General features: G+C 52.5%; 1 protein-coding gene and 1 long non-coding RNA gene across 8 annotated transcripts in view; one reads left to right on the forward strand and one right to left on the reverse strand.

Annotated features, from left to right (window-relative positions):
- LOC116666481 overlaps positions 1-7,039 on the reverse strand; it is a 20,754-nt gene extending 13,715 nt beyond the window's left edge. Inside the window, exon 1 of the long non-coding RNA XR_004323365.1 lies at positions 6,946-7,039. This is a non-coding gene — a long non-coding RNA (uncharacterized LOC116666481). The remainder of the gene's footprint in view (positions 1-6,945) is intronic.
- The window catches only part of LOC106729228, a 51,738-nt gene extending 27,591 nt beyond the window's left edge, over positions 1-24,147 (forward strand). For 6 of the 7 annotated variants that reach the window (XM_032489428.1, XM_032489434.1, XM_032489430.1 and 3 more), the window contains exons 4-5: positions 23,136-23,264; positions 23,697-24,147. In XM_032489428.1, coding sequence (XP_032345319.1) covers positions 23,136-23,264; positions 23,697-24,019 — 452 coding nt within the window. In that variant the 3' untranslated portion in view covers positions 24,020-24,147. Of the gene's footprint in view, positions 1-6,848; positions 6,970-23,135; positions 23,265-23,696 lie in introns of those variants that run through there. The other variant, XM_032489435.1, reaches the window with a different exon arrangement.
- The last annotated feature ends 539 nt before the right edge of the window (positions 24,148-24,686 follow it).

The following is a 24,686-nucleotide window of genomic DNA, read 5'->3' on the forward strand; positions in this document are numbered from 1 at the left end:
CCTACCCCTCCTCCCTCTTATTGTTCTCCTTCACATGCACTTATTCCTGGCCACTTCAGATAAGGAATCCCTTGAGAGTGGAAAGCGTGGCCATTTCCTCTCTGGGTCCTCTCTGCCAGGCTAAGTGCTGGGGAAAAGTTTGCCAATTGATCTGCAGTCACTGAGTGAGAGACTGGGAAGTGGGAAAAACTTCGGAATACAGAGTGAGACAGAGCTGGGTTCACACGCAGTCTGTATCTTTCTGTGTCTTTGGGCAAATTACTGCCTGTCTCTCACCCTCGGTTCTCTCTGTAAAATGGGGATCACCATCGCTGTGGAGAGTGGGAGCGAGGACAGATGTGAAAGCTATATCCTTTACAGAGTTGTCCACTGTGTGTCCTAAAATTCACTGTGTGTCCTTGGGCAAGACACGGCCCTCTCTGGGACCCTTTCTTCTCTGCTGACCCAGGTGACCACCATGGTTACTCCTGGCTCTGCCTGGGCCCTGGCACATGACAGCTTGGTATTGAGGGCTTCAATCTTCGCAGTGTCTCAGCCTACAGAGGCCCTGGTGGGCCCAGGCCTCTCCAGCTGGCCATCCCAGGGTAGGCAACTTCCTGTGTGTCTGCAAGGCTCCAGACTTCCTGGAGCCTGGAAGGGAGAGGCTGGGGAAGGGTCAGGCCCAGAGCCCTGCAGAGGCTGCTGCTGTCCTACCAATCCACACAGGAGGTCATGAGGGCATCCCATGAAGTAGGGCAAACCCAGGCAAGGGGTCTTAGGCACACAGGCCAGCTGAGGGGCTAAGGACAGAGCTCTGACTTGCCTCAAAACCCTGCTTCACCCCTGAGTTGATGCTGGGTGAGCCCAGTTCTCTCCTCTGTGGGAGAGGTGCTATTGGGAGAGGATAACAAATGTCACTCCCCTGAGAGCCACCCAGCACACCGTCTCCTCCAGGACTGACCTCCTGCCTTTCAGATAACGCGCTTGGCTACGTGTGGTTTAACAGCCACCACTGCCCTCCACCAAAGATGCAGATGGAGCCGTGAGGCCTAACCTTCAGGCTGCCAGAACCAGGAGCAGACTGGGGTTCTGCCCTCACTATCAGGTTAGCTCCAGATCACTGTGTTCCAGGCCTGGGCATCTGGGGGTCATGTTGCCTCCAGCCACTCCTCTCTTCCCCCACCTGCTCCCCGAGGGAAGGAGAGGCAGGAAGGAGGGGTGGTCCTGCCACCCCATGACTGAGATCACCTCCCCATGGCCCATATGCAGTCACTGCCTTGGCCCAGGCTCGCCTCCTGCCCAGACCCCTCAAGGCAGAGTCTCGGGGATGAAGACACCCAATCCAGGCACTTGCAGGCTGCACCCAGAACTCCAAATCAGACATGCATGTTGAGGACCCAGCCCAGGAAATGAGAAGCCACTTAAATCCACTCCCAGGGGCCGGGTTCTTTTGCCTTGAATCTTCCCAGGAGCAGTGGGAGGTCCCCCAACCCACAAACAAACAACATTGTTCCTGTGTATGGGGTGACCTCAGGCAGGACTTGGGGCAATGGCTTGGACACTGGTTAACTTTGAGCTGGGTTGTAAGACAGGGGACCACCCATCATCAGCTGGTGATCTTGAATGAAGAACACAAGCTCTCAGAGCCATACTTTCCTCATCTGTAAAATGAGTCTAAAGGTAGCTGACCTGCAGGGCTGTGATGGAGGAGAGGAGGAGGATGAGGCAATAAAGATGAAAGCGTTTTTGAGCTGTCAAATAACACCTGACCACCTTTCTCCAGGCAGCCTAGGCACAGGCTTGCTCCAGTCTGAAGGGGCTTCCTTCCGCCTCCATCTTCTACACATCCCATCCCAGGAGGATGCCGTCCTCACTCTGCCTGGGGCTGCCTGTCCTGGGGCTGTTGGGTTGGTGGGGGTGGAAGATGACAGAAGCTAATGCCTGGAAGCCGTCACCCACTGTTGAGGGTTGGAGGGTTTCATCTGCCCGTGTCTCGGTTACCCCAACTGCATGTCTCTGCCCAGATCGTGGCTTCTCCCGGAAGCTTCCCAGACACCCGGCCCACTCCCACTCCACCCAACCCAACCTTCAACCCGGACTTATTTTTTAATATCTCAGTAGCTACATGCCGAGCCTTTCCTTGCATCATTTATTTACTCTTAATGATCTTTATTATGTTAATGACATTTGTCTAACTCCCAGGAGGCTGGAAGGCAATTTCATGCACATTATCTCAATTAGCTTTCCCATTGGGAGGTTAAGATTTTCATCATTTGCAGATGAGGAAACAGAGGCTTAGAGTAGCAAAGCTGCTGTCCTGATCCAGTGCGTGCTCCAGCTCCCTGTGCTATGGTGACAGGAGCGGTGGCAAGAGAAGGCATTTACTGAGCACCTGTTGGGTACCAGCACCCACACAACCAGCTTGTCTGAGCCTCAGTGTGTGTGTATTGGGGGGAAGATGAGGGGTGTCTGGGAAGCTTCCCCTCTTCCCCTCTTCCCCCACCCCTGAGCTGGCCTGAGAGAAGCTGGCTGTCTGTAGAGGAGGAGCTGAGGGAGGGGGAGAGGGGGCTGGTGTCAGCTGGTTCCCATGGCAGATTGGGAAAGTGGTGGTTCCAGGCAGCATCCTGTAACCAGTGAGGATGGGCAGCCAGAAGAGCAGGTGCAGAGTGGGGGACCTGACAAGAGAAGAGGAGAGGACAGAGGGGAGGGAAGAGAGGGAAAAGAAGCGTGGGGAGGACTTGTCCATGGCCACCAGGTCATCCCTCAGTGCCCTCTTCTGCCAGCAGCACCCCTGGGTCCTGCGGCCAAGAGCTAAGTGAAGTCTTTTGGCTCTTAGATGCTGTACCTCTTGGAGGCAGAGGTGGCCATGCCAGGACTCCCTGATTCCTCCTAAGATTTCCACACTCCTAAGTGTCCCGTTCTAGGTGTTGGTGGATTGTGTGACAAGAGTGAGGGCCTTTGGAAAGACAGCCCTTTATGAAAGCTGCCTTCAAGGTAGGATGTAGAGTCCTGGCTAGAATCTTTTGTCCCCAAATATCACTGCTTATCACACTCTCGCACTGCCTAAATTACCTCCATTAACTCACTTCTTGGAAAAGCCTCCATTGAAATGAAAGTCCACCGTTTTCCAGACTTATAAAATATCAGCTGAGCAGTGTCTTCATATGTTAAGGATTAGAATGGACAAATCCATTTGTTTTAAACTTTATTTTTAGCCATCGACCCTTTTTATTCAACTATGTGTTGAATGGAGCTGCTCTGAGCAGAAAGGGAGAGAGGCATTTGGTAAAGTCTCTGCATCAGTGGTGGGCACAGAGGGACTCCAGGGAGGGGTGGCAGCAGAGCAGGCTTTAGTAAGTGGCTGGGATTTTGCCAGGGGAAGATGCGGAGAGGGCATTTCAGGTGGAGGGGCATACTTGACAGAAGTGTGGTGGTGAGAGGGCAGGCGGGCTGATGGGAGAGGCAGATCTGTGGGGAGGGGTCCCAGAGTGCCTGTGGCGGTGGGGGGGAGACGTGGCAGGGAGCGGGCTGGGATGGAAAGCTTTAGTGACTCCAACTCCTTGCCGGGCTGGAGAGGGCAGGAGTGGAGCAAGTCCTGGCGACATGGGAGTCTCCACCATCAGAACGTATCCAGTCGAGTTGTGGGGCAGACCCGCATCTACACAGGGTACCCAGGGCTCTGATGGGGGCATGGGGTGAAGCCCAGGGGCTAAGGGATACCGACCCTGGGTGGGGTACCCCGACTCTCTGGGATCAGGGGAGGCTTCCTGGAGGAGTTAAGTGGTACTCGCGCTGCATCTTTTTTTTCTTTTTAATTTTTATTTATTTATTTATTTTTTATACTAGGGGGAGGTAATTAGGTTTATTTATTTTTTTAATGGAGCTACTGAGGATTGAACCCAGGACCTTGTGCATGCTAGGCACGCACTCTATCACTGTCTCCCCCTTCCTCACCTGGCTGCATCTTAAAGTTGGTGTGAGCATCTTGAGAATGGCACTCAGCCAGAGGGGCCAGTATGGACAGAGGCTGTGTGCAGTCCTCCAGGGGCCTTTTGAGGCAGAGGAATACGGCACCCTGCACTGGCCTATCCCAATAGCATCCCTGAGTGCGGTTGGCTCCCTCCCCTCACTGCCTCCCACCCTCTCGACCTCAGGCCTCACCCCTCCCAGGTCATCCTTGACCCCCCCTAGGACTCCCCTTCTGAAACCCAGCTGAGACCCCAGCCCCGCCATGCTCCACCCTCCATGGTGCCCCTGGCCCTCAGGTAAAGTCCAGACTTCCTGGGGGGAAGGGGGGCTCCGGGGCGACACGAATCAAACCTGCAAGATCCCAGCCCTGCCAAGCCTTCCAACCTCCAAGAAGCAAAGAAAGGTGAGGCCAGGGGTGTGGGGGCCCAGCTGCCTCCTCCTCCGGATGGGGCAAGCGGAACTTCCCGAGATAAGGGCAGTCAACAATGGGGGGCTGTGTGGTGTGGCCTGTCTCCAGAGGAAATGAGTGGCCTCTGCACCATTAATCCGCTGCGGCCCACAGCACCCTCTGGAAGGGTGACCCAGGTCGGCTGAGATGTTCCCAGCCCCCACCTACTGTCCCTGCCACTCCAGGCCCTCCTACGTCTAAAACCATACACATAAGTTGGGGCCTGGGGCAGTGGCAGAAGAAGGGGCTGCTCCAGCTGGGGAAGCAGGGCCTGGGTTGGCTGCCTGACATAGCCCAACCCTCTGGGGGCAAGTGCCTCTCCCCTTCTGGACCCCTTGTCCCTCACTGGTCCATGGGCTCCCTTCTTTCTTGGCTGTTCTGGGAGTCTGAGGATACCACATGCCTATAATTCTTGTCTTTTTGCCCCTCTCAGTGCGTGGGCCTCAGGACACATGCTTTACCGAAATATGGGGGCTCTGATGCGGGATTTTAGACAGCAAGCAAGGCTGCTAGTGGAGACTTTTGGGCTTTGTAGACTGTCATGGTCACTGCAACCAAAGTCAGTGGGGAGAGTGCATGGCCCTGCACTGTTCTGGGCTTCAGTTTCCCTTCCTGCACCATGAGGAGCAGGCCTCAATCACCATCCTGTGGAGGATGGGCCCCTATGGCAGATGACAAGGGGTGTGAAGCCATGGAGTTTCTATGAGTCCCTTCCAACCTCATCCTGCCAAATTCCACCTCAGCCACTGACCAGCTGGGTGACTCTGGGCAGATCCCCTCCTGCCTTCAGGCCTTGGTCTTCCTACCTGTGAAATGGGGCCCTTGGCCAGCCAGCTCACAGGAATTCTGGGACAATAGTTATAGGGGGACTCTGTAAGCTCCACTGGAGGGGTCACTCTCTCTGAAGTGTCTTGGGCTGGGGGCCTACTTTCAGGGCCTCATCTCCAGGCCCCAGAGTCCAGCCCTCTCTGCCTCCTCCCTCCCCACTTCCCATATCACACTCTTGCCCCCACCTCTTGGATGGCCTCCCTCATCAAAGAAAGAAATCAAGATTCCCATCCCAGGAGACATTCAAAACAATGGACAGGAACCACAGAGGCCCTTGGATGGCCAAGGCCAGCCGGCTCATTGTACAGACAGGGAAACCGAGGAGACAGAGGCTGGGAGTCTCCCAAAGCCCCCAGCTAGCAGGTGGCAGAGAAGAGCCCGGAGTGCAGATTTGCCTCTCACACACCCTGGCTCTTCTGTGTTAGGGCTGGGAGGATCTTTGGGCTCAGGCTGTCCAAATCCTCGAGTTGCTGAGGCCTAGAAAGGAGGAAAGCCAAGCCCAAGTTCACCCCAAGAGCAGCCTGAAACCCTGACCTCCCAAGTCCAGGACCCCTTACGGGCCTGGTGCCTCAGTGGCCCATCTCGGTTGGGGTATTGCCTCCTGTCCCCAAGTCTACAGTAAGGAATACTGTCTTAGAGGTTGAAAAGGGAAAAAACCACCACCAAAACATATTGGTGTGAGCCCTTTCCATCCACCCCACTGTGCCCCCTTCTCCACCACCCACTGCTCCTGCTCCTGCTCCCTCCAAGGGGCCTTTCTTCCAGAAAGGGAAAATGTTAGAATGAGGAGAAGGAAGCAGGTGGCTAGGCCTGAGGCTTAGGGTAGAGGGAGGCGAGGGGGTAAGAGGGCAGGGGTGGCAGTGTGCTGCTTAGTGGAAGGCTGGGGAGCAAATGGAATGTGTTTCCCTGGGAATGGAAGGGGATAAGGACAAAAAGGGGAGATGCCAGGTGGAGAAGGGGCCTGCAGGAAGGAAGAACAAACAGGGACCCCTGGGATGGGATCCATGGGAAGAGACTGGGAAGTGGAAATGGACACAGGTGCATTTGGGCAGCAGGAGGCTAGAGCCAGTTCCCTGTAAAGCAAGAGGTTCCTGTCTGATGAGAGCAGAATGCCTCAAGGGACAAAGGCTTGCTGCTGACAGGAGATGGGGAGGGAGCTGACCAAAGCATATACAAATGCTGCCTCTGAGGACCAAACACAGGTGGACACAGCCAACAGCAATCCACGGCGCTGACTGTAGCTGATACCTAGTGACCCAGGCAGCATGACTCCAGAGCTGAGCTCTTAACCTTTCCACTTCATCAGAGCTACTAATATTTACAGAGAATTTAGGAAGTGCCAGGCACTGCACCCAGCCTTTTACAAGTGTTAACTTGTGTAAGCCTCATAACAACCCTATGAGGCAAGTACGTTGATTACACACACAGACACACGTGGATACCACGGTCACACAGACACACACAGTTACACAGACACACACAGTTACACAAACATGCACTGGTTCCCATCCAACCTGGGAAGGAGCGTGTGGTCTGGGAGGGGAGGGGAGCTCTGGGGTTGAGAGACGCCTCCTGCCCTGGGCTCTCAATCACTCTTTACCTCCCCTCCCACATTCTCCTGCAGGTGCCGCGTCCCTCTGGTCTGAGTCTCCCTCGGACTGAAGATTCTTTGTTAATGGGTTTCAGACTATCATTCCTTGTCCCGCAAAGCCCTGACTCACCCTCTGTGTGGCAGTTGAGAAGACCGAGAAACCTAAGTCTCAGGCGCATATGATGGAGGGTTCCAGGGTAGGCTGCCTGGTGGTGGAAACTCCCTCCACCCCACCCCTTCACCTCACCTGCAGCCCAAGTGTTCCTGGGAAAGGGCCTCCAGAGCTGGGTGTGGGCGGCTGGAGCGGAGCAAGGTCCCTCCAGCATTTGACTGGGGGAACTTGGGGAGTCGCCAAGTTCATCATCCCTGGGCAGTGCCTGACTAGTGGGAAGGAGAAAGGGGGCCTCTGCAGCTGCTGCCTGCCTCCCATCAGGCCCGGCTCCCTCATGGAGGACCTTCCTCCCCTCCTTGGTCCTAGAGATCACTGGCTGCCACACCATGCAATCCTGGGTGGTTTCCAGCAGACACTTCTGAAAGGGGAGGCACTGAATGCGTTGGTGGCCACACTGTGCTTGTCTCCAGGTGGCCGCGAAGGGTAGGGAAGGTCTGCTGGGGGCTGAGCTCAGTGTCTGGCCCCAGCCTTGTCTGGTCACTTTGTGGCAGTGGCCCATCGTTGTCCCCTCAGTGGCTCAATGTCCTCGTCTACACAGAGGTGGCGTCTGAGGCCTACACTGGGGTATCTTCTAGCTCTCAGACCCCAGTCCCTTACCTGTGCACATGCCTTTCACCCCATCACTTCACCTGAGTTCATTTCCATCGGAATGAGGCAGATGGCATTTGCCCTATTTCACCAGGAGAGAAACAGAGGCCCAAGATCACACAGTGGGCAGGTGATGAAGCCTGAGGTCATCTCCCTGCCCAGAGGTGTCTGGTGGCTGCTGTGAGCAGGGCCAGACAGCCTCCTGCCCTGCAGGAGTGGGTGTGGTAGGGAAGCGCAGGTGGCCTGGAGCTGAAACAAGAAGGGGTTCAGGAGTGAAGGGATCCCTCAACCGGAACAGGAGTTCTTTCTCCTGTGACTTCTGGGCACCCTCTACTTCTCCAGCCCCTCCTTGCTCCCAGCCACTGTCTTCTCCACACCCAGATTCCAGAGGCGCAGCCTGGGTGCTGGAGTGATGGCTCCAATTTGAGAGCACAGACCACGCCAGGCCCGCTGCTGAGTAGGATGCAAACATCATCTCATTTGAGCCTCTCGACAGCCCTACTAGGTCATAGGAGTTTTACTCCCAGTTTATAGACATGGACATGGAAACCCAAAAAGGTTGTCACTGCCTCAACTCATAGTGAGCAAATGTAGGCACCAGGAGCAGAGTCCGTTCCTAGTGACTCTATCGTCCTACGTTGGGGCCAACGTGGCTTATTGGGCAGGCCGGGCGTCCGACTCTCGGAGTGGGTGGGCCAGGTCTCACCCAGCACACAGCCAGCACAGTGCTGCCTTCTGGAGCCACAGGGGCTCCTGGCTCTCAGGGTGGGCAGCACAGGAAGTCTGCCCACATGGCTCTGAGTCTGGGGTGTTTTCTGCAGCTCTAAAGACACAGAAGCTCCTGCTGGACCTGGCACAAGACCTTAGCCTGGAGGGGCACAGCCCCTAGGCTGCCCTTGGCGACCCTGGGTTTCAGGCCCCCTGTCTTGTCCGGGGGATGCCATCTGCAAACCTGGAGCCACATCCTACTTGTTCCCAGGAGCCAGCTTTGCCTGAATGAACACGAATGGCTCCAATGAGGGAGAGTTTCTAGTTTGGCCCTCCTCCCAGCCCTGCCTGCTTCAGCTCTGCTCTCACACCCCATGTCAGGGCATCCCTTGGTGCAACCCTACTTCCAGAAAGGGAAATTGAGGCTCTGCAGGGGGCCTGGGCTGGCACAAAGCCACACAGCCTGGAGATCCTGTTCTGTTCCTTCTCCCCTCTGCCAAGGCCCCCGTCCAATTCAGCACTACGGGGCCCAGACTGGTTTTAACACCCCAAGAGTGATGGGCCTCCCACTTCTCCCGGGATAAAGTTCCAACTCTTTGGCCTGGAACAACAGGATCTCGCCCTGCCACCAGTTCCAACCAGGTCTGGCCTGACTACCACACTAGCCTCCCCACCATCAGCCAGGCTTAAGGCCCCCATGCACTTGCTCACTTCACTTCCCAGTTCCACTACAGTAGCACGCCAGCCACATGTCTTCCCAGATCCAGTCAGCTATGGCCACGTCACATGGTCTACCATAGCTGCCAAGATCCCTGGCATATGGAGGAAATTCTCAGAGAAAGGGGCTTGGGCCCCAGGGCTACCACCATAGTGAAGGCACAGCTTCTGATGGGGCAGTTTCAGTAAGCACTGGGAAGCGCTCCCAGGCCCTTGGGCTTACCCAATCCAAACCCTGCCTTGTTAAAGCCAGAAGCTGAGGCCAGAGATGGCCAGGGACTTGCCTGAAGCCACACAGCAGGGGTCCACACAGGGATACACATAGTTTCCACAGTCTGCAAGGCATTTGACCTTCATTGTTTCATTTAATCTTCACAATGCCTCTGCGAGGTGGCCCCTAGGGTCTCCAATTTCCAGATGGGTAAGCAGGGCCTCGGAGTGGAGCTTACACAACTGCAGAGTGAAAGAACTAGGACAGAATTCAGGTCTACCCAAAACCCAAGTCCTGGGCTATTATGGTTGCACAACTCTGCAGATGTAATTAATGTCACTGAACTGCACACACAACAATGGTTAAAATGACAAATTTGATGTTATATATATTTTACAGCAATTTAAAAAATGAATAATGCCATATGCCAAAAATCATTGTGCACTTTAAACGGGTGAATTGTGTGGTATATGAATTATATGTCAATAAAGCTGTTAAAAAAAAGTCTAGAGCTCTTAACCAGGATACTTGGCTGACTGTCGTCTCAAGGAGCTCTCAGGGCAGTAGGCGGAACAGGTCCCTGAACAGACGTTCCCCAAATGAAGAGGAAGGAGCTCCGCTGGGGAAGAAGAGAGAAGGGGCCACTTAACCAGGCTTCTCAGGCTGCAAGTCAGACTCATATGCACAGCTTCAGAGCTGCCCAAATGCCCAGGCTCCACTCCCTGATTCGGGTGCTGATTATCCCGCCCTGAGACCACTGCCCTAACCCATGGCAGAGGGGACACTGAATGGGTTTTGAAGGATGAAGGACCCACAATCTGGAGAGGTTGGAGGGAGAAAAAGAGGTCCACATAGAAGAAACATTGTCTGCGAAAGCCTAGAGGTGTGAGTGGGAGTGGGTGTGGTTGTTAATCAGACCCCAGGGGTCAGCCCAGAGAACTGTGTGAACTTGGGCTCTGAAGCCAAAATCAACAGAGGTGCACCCTCCCCGCCACCTTTCCCGCACCATCACCGGAGGCCTTCTCAGTCTGTCAATTAAGAGACTAAATTTACTGGGTGACCAGGACTGAGCCTTGAATTTTCTCTCACTTCTCACCTACAAGGAAAGAAGCGAAGAGTCCCCTGAGGGGAGATCTACTTCAGCCTCCAAGCACCCCCAGGGGCACATGACACCCTGAAGGCTCTGCTCTGTGGAGAGTGGGGGGTGGAGCCCATACCAGCTGGGGTGTGTGTGTGTGTGTGTCTGTGTGTGTGTGTGTGTGTGTGTGTGTGTGTGTGTGTGTGTGACTCCCTCGGTTTCCTCATCAGTGAGTCGGGGATAACGTGTCCTACCTTGTCTATAATAGAATCTTTGTTAAAACCTCTGAGGAGATGAGTGGTTGCCGGGGGCTGGGGGAAAGGGAAACGGGAAATGGGGAGTGACTGCTTCACAGGCGCGGGGCTCCCTTTGGGAGTGTTGTGATGAAAATGTCCTGGAACTAGGTAGTGGTGACGGTTACACCACACTGTGAATGGAATAAATGTCACTAATGGTAACTTTTATGTTTTGGGTACTTTAAAACAGTAAAATATTTACATGATGTGATAATGAAAAAAAAAAAAAAGCCATGAGGACTATTGCGATTGAAAATGGAGGCATTAACAACCGCCATTCATGGAACACCTGACTGCCAAATGCAGGGTCCAGACGAGTGAAATGGTGGTGGGCTACGTAAGGGAACCGCTGGACTGATCAGCAAGCCTTGAGCCCTTGGGAGAAAGGGAACTAATTCCTAGAACCCGCGGGAGGACAGTGAGGCACAAATGGGCACAAATAGGAGGGGTCCCGCTCAGAGGTGCAGGCAGCACGGGTGTGTCAAAGGGTCAGAGGGAGCATATGTTGTTCTGCTGCCCACCTGCAGGCTCCCTTCCTGCCTGGAGGAACTCCTTTCCTGAACTGAGTCTTGGAAGGAGCCTGTCTGGTGCCTCTCCCCTCAACCCATCCCTCCTGTATCAAGGGCATGGCGTGGGACCCAGACTCAGCCTCTCTGGCACCACCTTGGGCTTTGCATCTTGGAGTGGCCTCAGTGCTACAGAGGCAGTAGGAGGGAGGTGGGAGAAAAGGTGGAAAGAAGTGAGAAAATTCATTCATTCAAGAAATTTTCTCTTGATTGCTTACTACACACCTAGTACAGAGTGAACAAGCACAGAATGAATGAGTGAGAAAATCAGCGGATGGGTGTGTAGGCTGGCAGCTGGCCCTCGGTGGGCCTAGGGGGAGGGGAGCTGCCAGGTGGGGCTGAGGGCCTGATAGGGGACGCTGGGTGGGCATATTAGTGAGTGGTCCCGGTTTGATCACAAAAGTGTCCACTGGCCTCTTTCAGAGGCCAGGCAGGCAGTCTGGGCCTTGACAGGCCACTTGCCCCATAAAAGTCCTGATTTATGCTGCAGCCACCGCTGGCCGTGATGTCGCTTGTGTCTTGTTTATTTGTGAGAACCAGGTTGGGGTCTGGCTTCTCTGCCCTTCTCCCCGCTCCAAGTGTTCTAACCCCACATGGTGAGGAAGATAGATGCCTTGGAGGAACTATCTTGCATGAAATGGCCCTGGAAAACTATTTGACCAGCGTTTGATTTCACCTCTTGTTACAGCAACATTTGTTACCCTGAAGCATGCAGCGGCTGGAGGCCTGGAGGAGCAGATGTGTCTGGGGGAGGTGAGGGCACCCCAGGCAGTGGTGGTGGCGTCACAGGGAAGTGGCAGAGCATGGCTTCTGCCACGTGGGCCTGTGCCTCTCACGACTGTGGGAAGCTCATGGAGGCCTATCTGGGGCTTGGGTCTCCCCACCTGTAAAATGAAGATGAGGACATCTCCCTCCTGGAGCTAGTGTGAGGATAATGCAACTCATATAAAGCACTTAGCATATTGCCTGACCCACAGCAAGAGTCAATAAATGCTTGCTATTATTCCTGGAAGAGATGATTGTCGAAGACAGGCTTTAAAAGCATGAATAGAAGTGAACTGGATGAAGAGGTGTGTTTTCTGGCACCACATGAGCAAAGACATGAAAAAGAAAACTGGAACAATTATTCTGTGTTGCTGAAACAGAAAGAAGGAGGCAGGGAGCAGTGGGAGAGGGCACCCAGGAAGTTGGTGGGAACAGTTAGGAAAGGTGGTGGATGCCAGGGCACTGGGGAGTCTTAGAAGAGTTGTGAGCTTGGGAGGGACATGGTCCCCTTCCTCCTTCACAAAGAGACCTCTGGCTGGGAGGACAGCTGAGCGAAGTTGGCAGAGTTGGTTGAAAGACCCTGTATGAGTTTCCTAGGGCCGCAATAACCAAGCACCACAACTGAGGGGCTTAAAATGGCAATTTATTCTCTCACTGTTCTGGAGGCTAGAAGTCCAAATCCAAGATCATGGAGAGCTGCACTCTCTCTGCAAGTTTTAGGGAAGAAGGTTTCCTTACGTCTTTCTGGCTTCTAGTGGTAGCTAGCAACCCTTGGCATTTCTTGGCTTGCAGCTGCAGCTCTACAATCTCTGCCCCTTTTGTCACATGGCCTTCTACCGTGTGTCTGTTTGTGTCTCCTCTTCTTATAAGGACACCAGTCATACTGGGCTTAGAGCCCACCCTTTGGAAGACCCTACACCTTCACTCTGCAACCTTAAAGGCAGAGTTATCCAGAACTGACTTATATCTGTGCCAGGGCAGAGGCCCAGAGAGGGCAGAGACTGCCCCTCAAGGTCACACGTGGGTCCACAGCAGATGGGGGGCTAGACCTCAGGCCTCCTGCCTCCAACCCATGGCTCTCCCACCACCCTAGCTGCACAGGTGCTACTTGGTCTGGACAGAGAATTTCAAGGTAGATTGGGACAGGAGTGGGAGGTGGTATTGAGTCTGGGGCCCTCCAGGAAGAGTGGGGACCACCAGGTGAGGGTAGGAAGAGGATACATCTGGGTGGAAAGGCAAAGTGATAGGCATAAGGCAGTGGAGACAGGTGTGTGTGTGTGTGTGTGTGTGTGTGTGTGTGTGTGTAGAATACATGTCCCTAAAGGGAGAGCAGCAGCAAGAAAAAAAGGAGGGTTTTATTTGTAAGGAGGGCAGATAATGCCCCTTTGGAGAGGGGAGATCTTAGAACTATGGACAAAGCTGAGTGTGGGTGCCGCAGCCCTGAACTCAGAGACAAGGCCTAGTTGGATTAAGCAGTTCTCTTAGTTTTAAGTTGCAATAAATCAGCTGTTCTGAGCTGTTCTGTTAAGACTTTCAGGTGACCTTAGGCCAAAAGACTTATTCACCCTAAGGACATGGTGTTCCATGGAATCCCTGGGAGGGGTGAGGGCCAGCCTTGGTCTCCTGAGAATTAGAAAAACAGCCAGGAGTTGAGGGGGGAGGGCCAGGGTGCTTCTTATCACTGACTCTCTGCAGAGCCTTCCTGAACTCATAGGGGAGGACAGACCCCTCAGGATTCCTTTCATGTGTCCCTTAACATTGGCCATATTGGGAGACTGAAGGCCAGGGCTGACTCTGAACCCCAAACCCCCAATTCAGCAAGAGAGCATGTGATTGGGCCAGCCCGGGTCACGTGTCCATACTGCCCCAATCAGGAGTCAGGATTGCAGATGGGTAACCATGGCTACCAGGGCCCCACCCTCAGTGTGACCCAGGGGGAGTTCTCAGGCTTCTCTGCTCACCCAAGAGGGTGTCTACCTACCAGCAAAAATCAAAGATTAATCGAACTAAGAGGAGGAAATAAGTTCACAATGATATAAAAGGAGTATACACGACACATTTTAAGAAAAACCTAGGCACAGAGGAAATCCAAAGTAGGATAAGGAAAAAAAAAAAAAAACAGACACATTCCAAAGCTCTACCGCTAGCTCACCGGGCCACAGCCGAGCCCTCTCCAGGCTGGTGTTCCCGCTGAAAAGAGCAGAGAGCTGAAGCCCTGGCTGCCTGGAATGGGGGAACCCCCCACTCCCCCACTAGCCTTCCCCACTCACTACTGTACCCCCTGGCAGTCTGATCACCTCTCTGAGACTCCATTCTCTCCTCTGCGGAGTGGCAGCGCTAATCAGCCTTACCTCTCAGGGCAGTGGTCAGGACTAACCCTGAGGATGCATTTTAATAGGGGCTGGCCCAGGGTCTAGTGAACGACAGGCACTCAGCATTTGCTAGTTCCCCCCATGACTTTCCTCCTACACCAGGGTCCCACTGACTTTAAATAAAGGACCTGCCTGCTTGGTGAAGATCAGCCTGAGGTGCCCCTTGCCTCCCCTCATGAGTGTTAGGGCCTGGTTTACCTTCAGCTGCCATTTCCCTTGGAAGTCAGACACACATCCAAATGTGAGCACAGACTGCTGGCCCAGGATCCCCAGCTGAACATTACTAGTGTCTAATCCAGTGCTCTAGGAGGTGCTAAGGGCCCCACGAAGGCCAGCTACCATCAGTTTAGCGTGCCCACGGCCTTCACGTTGCTACTCTGGAAACTTTGGCGCTGGACTGGTCTCCTCACCTGCCTCATTCTCTGGTGGCCGCTGGAAGAGAGCAAGCCCTCTGTGGATGTCTGTCAGGCAGACGAAAACACAGGCCTGGAGCCACGCTCCTCCACCAGCTGGCTGCTGGCTCAGGGAATAGAAATTCCATCTGCCTGGGTCTCTGAGGGAGGGCCGCTCAGCACAGGCCTGGGAATCTCATGCCCCTTGGGGAACCTGGAGCCCTGAGTTCATGTCTGACCCCTCCTTCCCTGTCCCAGCCTAGCCTGGGGCAGCTGGGGACACCCAGTTCCTCCTGGAATCTCTGTTTGGGTTTGGTTTGGGGTTGGAGTTTGTTTCCATTCAGGACAACTTGATCCCAACCCAGCCCCCAAGTTACCACCCCTACATCCCTGCCTGTCTGGAGGGGGCTGGACTTTGCCCACATGCTGACAGGGCAGACTCCTCGGGACCTCCCACCAAGGGCACAGGAGATTCAGTTGACTCTGAAGTCCTGAAAGGAGGCCCCCCTGCCTCAACCCCCTCTCCCACAGTGAGTACATAAGTCAGAGGTTGTGAAGCCAAATGACATCCATTGGAGTAAAACAGAAAAAGAAAAAAGGCCCAAGAAGACAGAACAGCTGGGGTAGAGAAACCTCTGGACCAATTCCTTACTGTGTGACCTGAAAGGAGACACTCAACCTCTCTGAGAGGCAGCTGAAATGACCGCATGAATACCTGACCTGTGAGGAGGCACATGTGACAACGACCAGGTGACCAGGACGGTCCCTTCCAATGCACAGTCAATACTATTATTTGTCTTTAATGTGTACGGATGCCTTTGGCCCACACTATGCTTTAGTTAAAAAGTGAATATATTTTAGTCCTACACGCCAGGAAACAGCAGGCCTGGGGTCTAAGTCCTAGATGAGTAAACTGAGCCTCGGAGAGCACGCCCAGGAGCCGGGGGGGGGGGGGGGGGCTGGGTGCTGAACCAACAGTGTTACTGCCTGTGCTCTACAGACAGGAAACTGAGGCTCAGACAGTTACACAAGTGTCCCAGGTTTATTGCCAGGGAGGGTATGTGGGGTGGGGGCAGACACTCGAGAAAGACTTAACCAGATGTGTTATCTGCCCCTTCCCTGGTGGGCCTGAGATCAAGATCCTCTGAGATCAAGGTCCTCAGTGTGGCTTATGGTCTTGGCCCAGCTTTGTCCCGGTCACCTGGTTTTCCTGCCCTCACCTCTGAATCCTGTCAGGTTACCAGAGCTCTCCAGAGAGTCCGGCACTGTTCAAGCCCCTTTTTCACATCGGGAGAAAGCCTAGAACATAAGACTCAAGCTACTCATCAGTTGACTGTTCACCTACAATTATCATTCCCTTGCTGCTGTGAAACTGGAGGTCAGAGAAGCTGAGGGCTTTGTCCAGGATCGCATGGTGTGGCATCCTCAGAACTGGAGTCAGACTCAGGTCTGTCTGTCACCAGAGGACTGAGGACGTTGGGGTCTTGTCTAGGGCAGCGGCCCTGACTGGGAGGGCCACAGCCTTCCCTACTTCTGCTTGCTGTGTGACCTTGGACAGAGGGTTTTCATAGTTTCTTAAACCACAAATGTTTATTTCTCACAGTTCTGGAGGCTGGGAAGTCCAAGATCAAGGTGCTGGCTGACAGTGTCTGCTGAGGGTGCTCTTCTTGGTTTGCAGATGGATGGTTTCTTTTCGTGTCCTCACATGGTAGAGAGAAATCCTCTCTCTCCTGTCTCTTCTTATCAGGGCACTAATCCCAGCAAGGGGGCTCCACCTGCATCACCAATTACCTCCTCAAGGCCCTACCTCCAAGTACCATCACAGTGGGGATTAGGGCTTCAATACATGGAGTTTACACAAATATTCATTCCACGGCACATGGATACTGCAGGAGGTGAACTCAGGTCCAACCTGATGTTTTTGGCACCAATTTGCCAGGGATTCTAGGATTCCATATGCAAAGATTCCATGTTATGAAAGGAATCTCTGGCTTTAATGTAATGTTATAGTAAGATATCATTAGTGTGGCTTTCTGATTCAACAGTTGTAGAATTCTAGCATTACATTAGTCTAAGCTTCCATTATCCTATGATTCTAAGGCTTGAGAATTCTACATGCCCTGAGAGCTTGGGCTCTGAGGAATAGGAAAATCCAGTTGATGGTACGAGGTGGGGGGTGGGTGGGAAGTGGTAAAGAGGAAGCTTTTCCATCCTATGGACTTTTCTAACAACAATGAGCAATGCGTTGTTTGGTTTTCATTGCATTCAAAGGAAAGCTCTGGGCTTGGCCAAGCCACATCACACTGTGAGTTCACTTGCCCCAGGCAGGACAACCCAGGGAGCCAAAAGAGAAGGAGGAGGAAGGGAGGAAGAGGTGGGGAGGAGGGAGGAGGGAAGAGGGGCGGGAGAGGAGGAGGAGGGAAGAGGAAGAGGCAGCATCATCCTACTGGGCCGGAGGTGGCCAGTGTTCCATCCCCTTCTGTGAGGGTCTGAGTTGTGTCTGGCTCTGTGCTGGACACTAGAGGCCTGTGTCACTCTTCTCTGGTCCTCACACACCAAGCTAGGAGTGGCCAGCCAAGAGCAGGGACAGACACAGAAGAAGTTACCAGATGAGAACAGAAGCAGGGGGTGTGGAGGAAGTCAGGAAGGGCTTCCAAAAGGAAGTAACATTTGCTTTGGGAGTTGAGGGCAGTAGATCAGCAAGGGAAGGGTGCCCAAGAGTCAGGGGAATGACAGCTGGTTCCATATGGCTAGAGGCTAAAAGGAGAAGGCAGGAAGTAGTGAGAACTGGGGTTACAGAGTCCCTGGCGGTCAGTCCATGCAGGGCCTTGACTGCCATGATAACCTTGAACTCTACTCTGAGGGCAGTAGGGAAACAGGACTTTTTTTTTTGTTGGTGGAGGGTGGTCACTGGGCACCCTGAGAATGTCACAGCTGTGGGGCCTAAGATCATGGGGTCCAAACCTTACTATACCTGAGAGAAGATGAGGTCCAGAGAGTGAGATGGCTCACGGCTCACAATCACCCAGGGCGTCAGCAGAGCGAGGGATACCTCCCGGCCCACCCCTCCATCAGCAGATTCTGGCACAGGTGGTCGGGGCAAAACAGGGGCACTTCCCCTGAAATCTGTCTCTCCTTGGCATCCAGGCCTAGGTCCCAGCAGGGACCTTTCCTTTGATGGCAGGAATCCCGTCTGTGCCTCCTGGCCTAACACCCAGCAGGACCAGGCTGCCCAGTCTGAGCCCTCAGGGGAGCATTTACACCCTCACCCTGAGGCTCGGGGGACACCAGGCCAGGATGATAGATGGGCACAGTCTGAATAGTCTTCGGTAAAAGGGGAGAGAAGAGCAGGAGTGCAATATAACAACAACATGGAAGTCGAACCACAAGAAGCCATCAAGAGGGCCACAGGCTGGTTGGTGTGGCTTCTGGACGCTTGACTCCAAGGCTGAAGGAGAAAGATGCAGTGGCTCTCATTCCCACCAGGTACCTGCAGGCTCAAGGATGTGGACACCCACTCCATACTCATGGCTCCAATGAGGAGGAAACAGGTGGGAATCACTGGCTCAGAGGCAAGGAAAAGAAGAAAAGTTCTGGGAATACTGAGAGAGGGCTGAACACAGAAAAGACTACGGAACAACACTGAATGATAAAGGGAGGAACTAGTGATGCATAGTAACCCAGATGGATCTCAGGATTACAGTGAGTGTAAAAAACCAATCTCAAAAGTTCCCGCACTGTTTGATTTCATTTACGCAACATTCTTGAAATGATAAAATGACAAGGATGGAGAATAGACTGGTGGTTGCCAGGAGTTAGGGATGGTGGGACTGGATGGAAGGAATCTGGTGACACAGGTGGGACCAAGAGGAGCAGACAGGTGTCCAGAAGGGTGGGGACTGTGAGGGGATCAAGGAGAAGGGGGAGAGCGAGGCAGCAGATGCAAAGGGCCGGTACGTGGGCAGGCAGGGCGGTGAGGCTCTAAGGGGCAGCATGATGGAGATCTTTGTGGAGATGGAACAATTCTGTAGCTTGATTGTGGTTGTGGTGACATGAATCTCCACATAGGACGAGATGACAGAGAACTACACACACGCATTACATCAGGGTCAGTGTCTGGATTTGCTGTTGTATTAAAATGATCTAAGGTGTAACCATCGGTGGAAATCGGGTAAAGGGGATACAGAATCTTCACAACTTCCTGTAGAGCTACAATTATTTCAAAATAAAGAGGTTTTTTAAATTTTATCTTTTTTAAATATACTTTTAGTTTTTGTTGAGGGGGAATTAGGTCATATATTTATTTATTTTAATGGGGGCACTGGGGATTGCGCCCAGGACCTCGTGCGTGAGCTCTACCCTCCCTGCTAAAGAGTTTTTTTGTTTTTTTAGAGAATCAAGTGGCTACAGTTATGAGGGTCTATTTGAGGACTCTATTCAGTGCCATTGATCTGTGTGTCTGCCCTTTTGTCAATAGCACACAGTCTTGATTATTGGAGGTATATGAATCCAAAGCAGGTAGGTGATTCCTCTCATTTTATTACTCTTTTTTTCAAAATTATTTAATTTCCTGTGAATCTATAAGCAGTCCAAAATGAGAATTAAAAAAAAAAAAGCCACCCAGAAAGGACACTGAGAGCAGAGGGAGAGCAGAGAGGAGGGAGGTGCTGATGATCACTCTGAGGGGCACTCCCTCTGGATAGATGACCCAGGGCAGGGAGAGTGGGGCACGTAAAGAATTGTTTACCACTGTTTTTGAGATTTGCAACTTGTTGGGGCTCAATCATTGAAAATGCAGTCTTTTTCCTGGTAGTGTGGCAACAGACACCCATTCCCATTTGGATCATGGAAACCACCCTGCACGCTCGGCACAGCTGCCAAGGCCTCCTTAGGATGGGATGGAGCCACACCTGGGCCCTCTGGCATATTCCACCTGCAGGAAGGGGTGGCTTTTCCTGTCCTCAGTTCCTTGCCAGATATCATGGTGCTGGAGGAGCTCACCCCTCCCCTAGATCCCTCAGCTACATGGGAAGCCCCTTGGGACAGGAGAATGGGCACTGTCAGCTGGTGTGCATGACAAGCCCAGTGGAATCCACTGCTTTCCACCCTTTAGCCTGAATGTCCTTAATAAAGGATGGGCCCCAAGAAACAACACACTAGGCCAGACTTCAGGCAGCCAGTGGTCTTAGCACTGGGTGCTCTGGCCAACAAATGATGTCATCTTCACATTTATTATAAACTCTCGGGCCATTACCTAGAAATTGTCCGCTTCAAGATCAAGAGCTCTGGGAATCTCTTGCCTCAAAGATACCCACAATATAAATCAAAATCACACAGGTCTCCAGATACACTGAGATGACACTACGGGCCTTGTCAGGACTCTCCTATTCCCTTCCAAGTTACAGACTTACTGGTAGTGACCAAGACACACGTTTTCACTTCTCAAAATACACAATGCTTGGCCCTTGGAAGAGGCAGTCAAGAGAACATTGATGTTCCCGAAAGGGCCCAGATAGCTGGTTTAACTGAGAGACAGAACGGTCTCCTCAAACAACTTCTTTTAAGATTCCAATCTAGCAAATAAACTCCTAAATGAGTCTCTGTCTTGACCCAGGTCTTAACCTATCTTTATAAATTTTCAATCTTGTCCCCATCTTGTCGTGGCTGGAGGCCATACCAAGGGCGCATACTCCCCTAGGACCCCTTAACCCTGGTGGTCCCACAGGCCAGGCAGCTGCTCCTGATACAGGACTCGTGTGAACCTAAACTTCCACCCAAAACAAAAACCTGCCGGGGCAGCTGCACACCATTCTGGTGACTGTGGTCTTCTTGCCATTGGCCTGGGAGTGTTGAGGGATTTATAATCCAGAGGCCCAAACTCTCCAAATAAGCCACAGTTTCTACCAAACATAGCAGGTATTGAGGCCCACAGGAGCTAGTGAGTCCCCACTTGGAAAGGATACTCCAGTCCCACATCCCAGATGACATCGCCCTGGCCCAGAAGCTCACTGCTGGAGATGACATTGCCTCAGAAACTCCATCACCTCTACAAACTAAAATACTGCAGGTACTGACTGTGACATCCCTCCCATCAAATCCTGCTTTTAGCCTGACTCTGTCTGTCCATTCTGGGCAGGATCCACATTGGCTTCTCATCTCTGTGCTGGCCACACCCTCTCTGGGCAGCTTCTGGCCACCCAATGGGGCTCTCAGTCCTCCCTAAATGTTTCATGTCTGTTTAGATGCCACACAGCTGGGCCTCCCAGAGCCCACCTCTCTGACTCCCAGACCTGGGTCACCAGACTCAAAGCCGTTGTGGCTGTAGAATCATTTGGCCAAGTCTGCCCTCCACGGGTGGTGGTATATTTGCCTACAAGACGACGGGGCTGAGTTTCTAGACAGGACTTCACCCAGGTCCGGAGGAACTGCTCATCTGTCCCAGACCATCTACCTTCCTGGAAACCACTGAACTTGACCCAACCATGTAACAATGTTGTAAAGGCCTTAGTGTCTGATAATGGTAGATAATCCCACCCAAACCAACCCTCTCTTCTAGAGGACTTACTGGGGACAAAGTCAGACGCTGGGGAAGCAGCACTCAGGATAGAATTTTAGGCAGGGGGCAGGCCAGAGGAGATGATTCTTTTAGGCTACAGAGTCACCAAAACCCCTGAAATCACATAATAGCAAAATGTCAGTCATGGGCAGAACTTCAAAGCAATCTCCATCCTTGAGCTCACTGAAATCTTCCAACACTTTTGAACAAGGGCAGGAATGAATTTTCTCATCTCATGGAACCCGAGGCTCAGGGACGTGTCATGACTTGTGCAGCATCCTGCAACAAATAGAGACTGGTGCTTGGGACAGTGGAAATCCATGGGTTGTGGGCAGAGAGACCCTGGTTGAACTAGTCACTTCACCTCTCTGGATCTCAATCTCTTAATCCATCGTATGAGGCTAATAACCCCTACTTCACAGGACTGTTGGGGGGGTCATATCAGCAAATGTCTATAAAATACCCGGCTCATTTCTGGTGGCTGGCCTTGTAATTGGGGTCATTGTTAGAACTCAGCTCCCCTCCCAGCATCCATGCTTGCTACTCAGGGAGTCAGCCAGAGGGGTTGGGCACTGAAACAGCCCTGTGTCTCTCCAACTCTGCTGATGGGCCCCCCAGCAGCCTACCAGTGCTGTCATGATGGAGGCAGCCAGGGGACCTCCTCTGAAATTCAGAGTGGCTGGGCCCCAGGACTGGGCTCAGTGTCCAGTGTGAAGCAGTATCCTCTAATTGTTGACATCTCCACGGTTGGACTTGAGTTCCCTGCTCCAGCAGACACCATACTCCAGCCTAAGCTTCAGAATGTAGCTTCGGTTCCTCCCACGGGCCCCTGGGTGTGGATCCTGGATCTGTTGTGGGATCCTGGATAAGCTTTTAAAACTCTCTAAGCCCCAGTTATCTTGTCATTAAAATAAGAAATATAAAACCTAGCTGTAAGGTGGTTGTGAGATCAAAATGCAAGAAGGCATGGACAGCAATTAGCTCAGCACCTAGAATGCAGTTGGGCACTAAAGTGTGAACTTTGATGATGGGCACTCCGTAAAGAGTCATTGAATTGATGGGCATCCCCCCACTCATTTTACGGAAGAGGAAAACTGAGGTCTGGACAAAGGAAATGACTGGCTCACTCCAGCAGCTAGTATCTAGAGTGCTCAGAAGTCAGAGCTCTGGCCACCTCCTTCCCAGTCTTTATTTCTTCCAAAAGGCTGTTTCTGATTGGACTTAGGGCAAATCATTAGTGTCTCTGCCCATTTAGCAAAGCCCAGAGCGTCTGGATCCACCCACACAGCTGCAAGTGGACAAGCCTGAAGAAGGGGAAAGGAGACACGAATCCTGGTCTCTCTCCAGCCCATCCCCAAGTCTGGACATTCCGGAAGCCACACCCTGTCCCCAAGTCCCTCTGGAAAGCTTGGCAGCCTTATCTGAAAAGGGGAGGAGAAGGGGTTCTGAAGTGAGCCAGGAGGAGTAAAGCAGATCAGAGGTGGATACAGCTCGCCCCACGTGACCCCAGCCACAGCTTGTAAGCACTTGCTGTCCTCCCAGACTGTGGACAGCCAGTGAGAACTGGCTCCCAGCCCTGACTCTGTCCTGAACTCGATGGATGACCGTGAGTAAACCATTCCTCCTTTCTAGGCCTCAGTTTCCCCATCTGCAAAATGGGAAGTTGAAATCGAGCAGGGAGTCCTCAGTCCATTGGTAGGAAGCAGTTTCCAGAATAAGGCCTGTGACCTCCCTGCCCACAGGCCCCACACCCACCCTCAAGTGTCCAAGAATCTGGCTGTGTTATTTCATTTATCATCCTTGTGGTTTGCAGGTACCATGGCCGGCAGGCTGATTACTCAACAGGCTTATTACACTATTCAGTGACTAATAGATTCTTTTTCTGTTTGTGTTTTAAAGCCATAGCAATAACACTGGCTCTCAATGACACCGCTGAAATCACCATTATTCAGCCCGACCCTACCTACACGAGAAACAGACCAGCAGAAACATCCCGTCTAGAAACAGGGGTCCTCTGCTTCGCTCACGGTGGGAGCAGATTCTCTGATAGGGAAGCTGGTGTCTGTCGGGGTGGGGGTTGGATTTATGAACTGTTGAGAATCATAGGATTAGGTCATTTCTCTGGTCCCTTCCAGCTCGGACCTACCCATTGGCCTCATCAAAGGGAGGAGATTTGAACCGATACCATCTTCCCTTTGAAAGTTCATGTGTGGGGTTAAGAGCCGGGCTGGAAGTCAGACAGCCTGGCTTGTGGTCCTGGCTCCACCACTTGCTAGCTGGGTGACCTTGGGCAAGTCCTATCCGCTCTCTGAGCTGGTCTTATCTGAAAAATGGGGAAAATAATGTGACCTCTCACTGGAGGTGGAGACGGCAGAAGACCAGGAAGTAACACATGACAGGCACTTGGCACAGGGCTTGAATTAGAGCAGGAGCTCAAAAGCTGTGCATTGTTACCATCAGGTAAGCGCGGAGCCCTGGGGAGCGGGCTGCAGCTCACCAGGGAAGACTTGATGGAAGACTCAACCCCCCAGAGGGAGGAAGTGGGGGCTGCATCCTGCCCTCCAGGAGGGGGAAGAGGGAGCAGAACCTTCTGGTGCTGCCTGACACCCCCTCACAGGCCTCCTCACAAGGATTCAAAGCGCCCAGGAGCCTGCTCCTCACCTACCACAGGCAGGAGGTCCTTACCTACAACCAACAACCGTCTGCAGGCCTTCCCCTCCCTCTGTGGGTCTCCCTCCCATGGGGCCCAATGCCCCCTTTATTATGCTGAAACAATAGTATGAACCGGTCTCCACGGATAATAGAGCCAGCCTCCACACACCATGAAAAAGCCAGTATAACCAGTGGTGAGCTGGTAAATGTTAAACAATCAAATCTCTGAAGGGAAAAATAAACTTGATTCATACAGGCATGCCATGTTTTATTGCGCTTCGCAGATACTGTGTTTTTTACAAACTGAAGGTTGGTGGCAGCCCGGCGTCGAGCATTTTCCCCACAGCATTGGCTCACTTCATGTCTCTGTGTCACGTTTTGGTAATTCTCACGGTATTTCAAACTCCCCACTGGCAAGATTATGACTCACTGAAGGCTCAGATGATGGTTAGCATATTTTAGCAATAAAGTATTTTTTAATTAAGGTAAGTACATTATTTTTTTAGACATAATGCTGTTGCACACTTAACAGACTACAGTATAGTGTAAACATAACTGTTATATGCACCTGGAAGCCAAAAAATCTGTGTGACTTGCTTTATTGCAATATTTGCTTTATTGTGGTGGTCTGAAACCGAACCCACAACATCTCCAAGGTAGACCTGTATTTTTTGCCAGTTTCTGTGGTGTGAATGCTTCCACGAAGGCTGATTTCAGACTACCAACATGATGACACTGAATGCAGAACGGGGAAGAAACGCACCCCCATCCGCTCTCGTGTGACTTGGCTCCAGCACA

Source organism: Camelus ferus, chromosome 10 (assembly GCF_009834535.1).
Source record: "Camelus ferus isolate YT-003-E chromosome 10, BCGSAC_Cfer_1.0, whole genome shotgun sequence".
NCBI lineage: Eukaryota > Metazoa > Chordata > Mammalia > Artiodactyla > Camelidae > Camelus > Camelus ferus.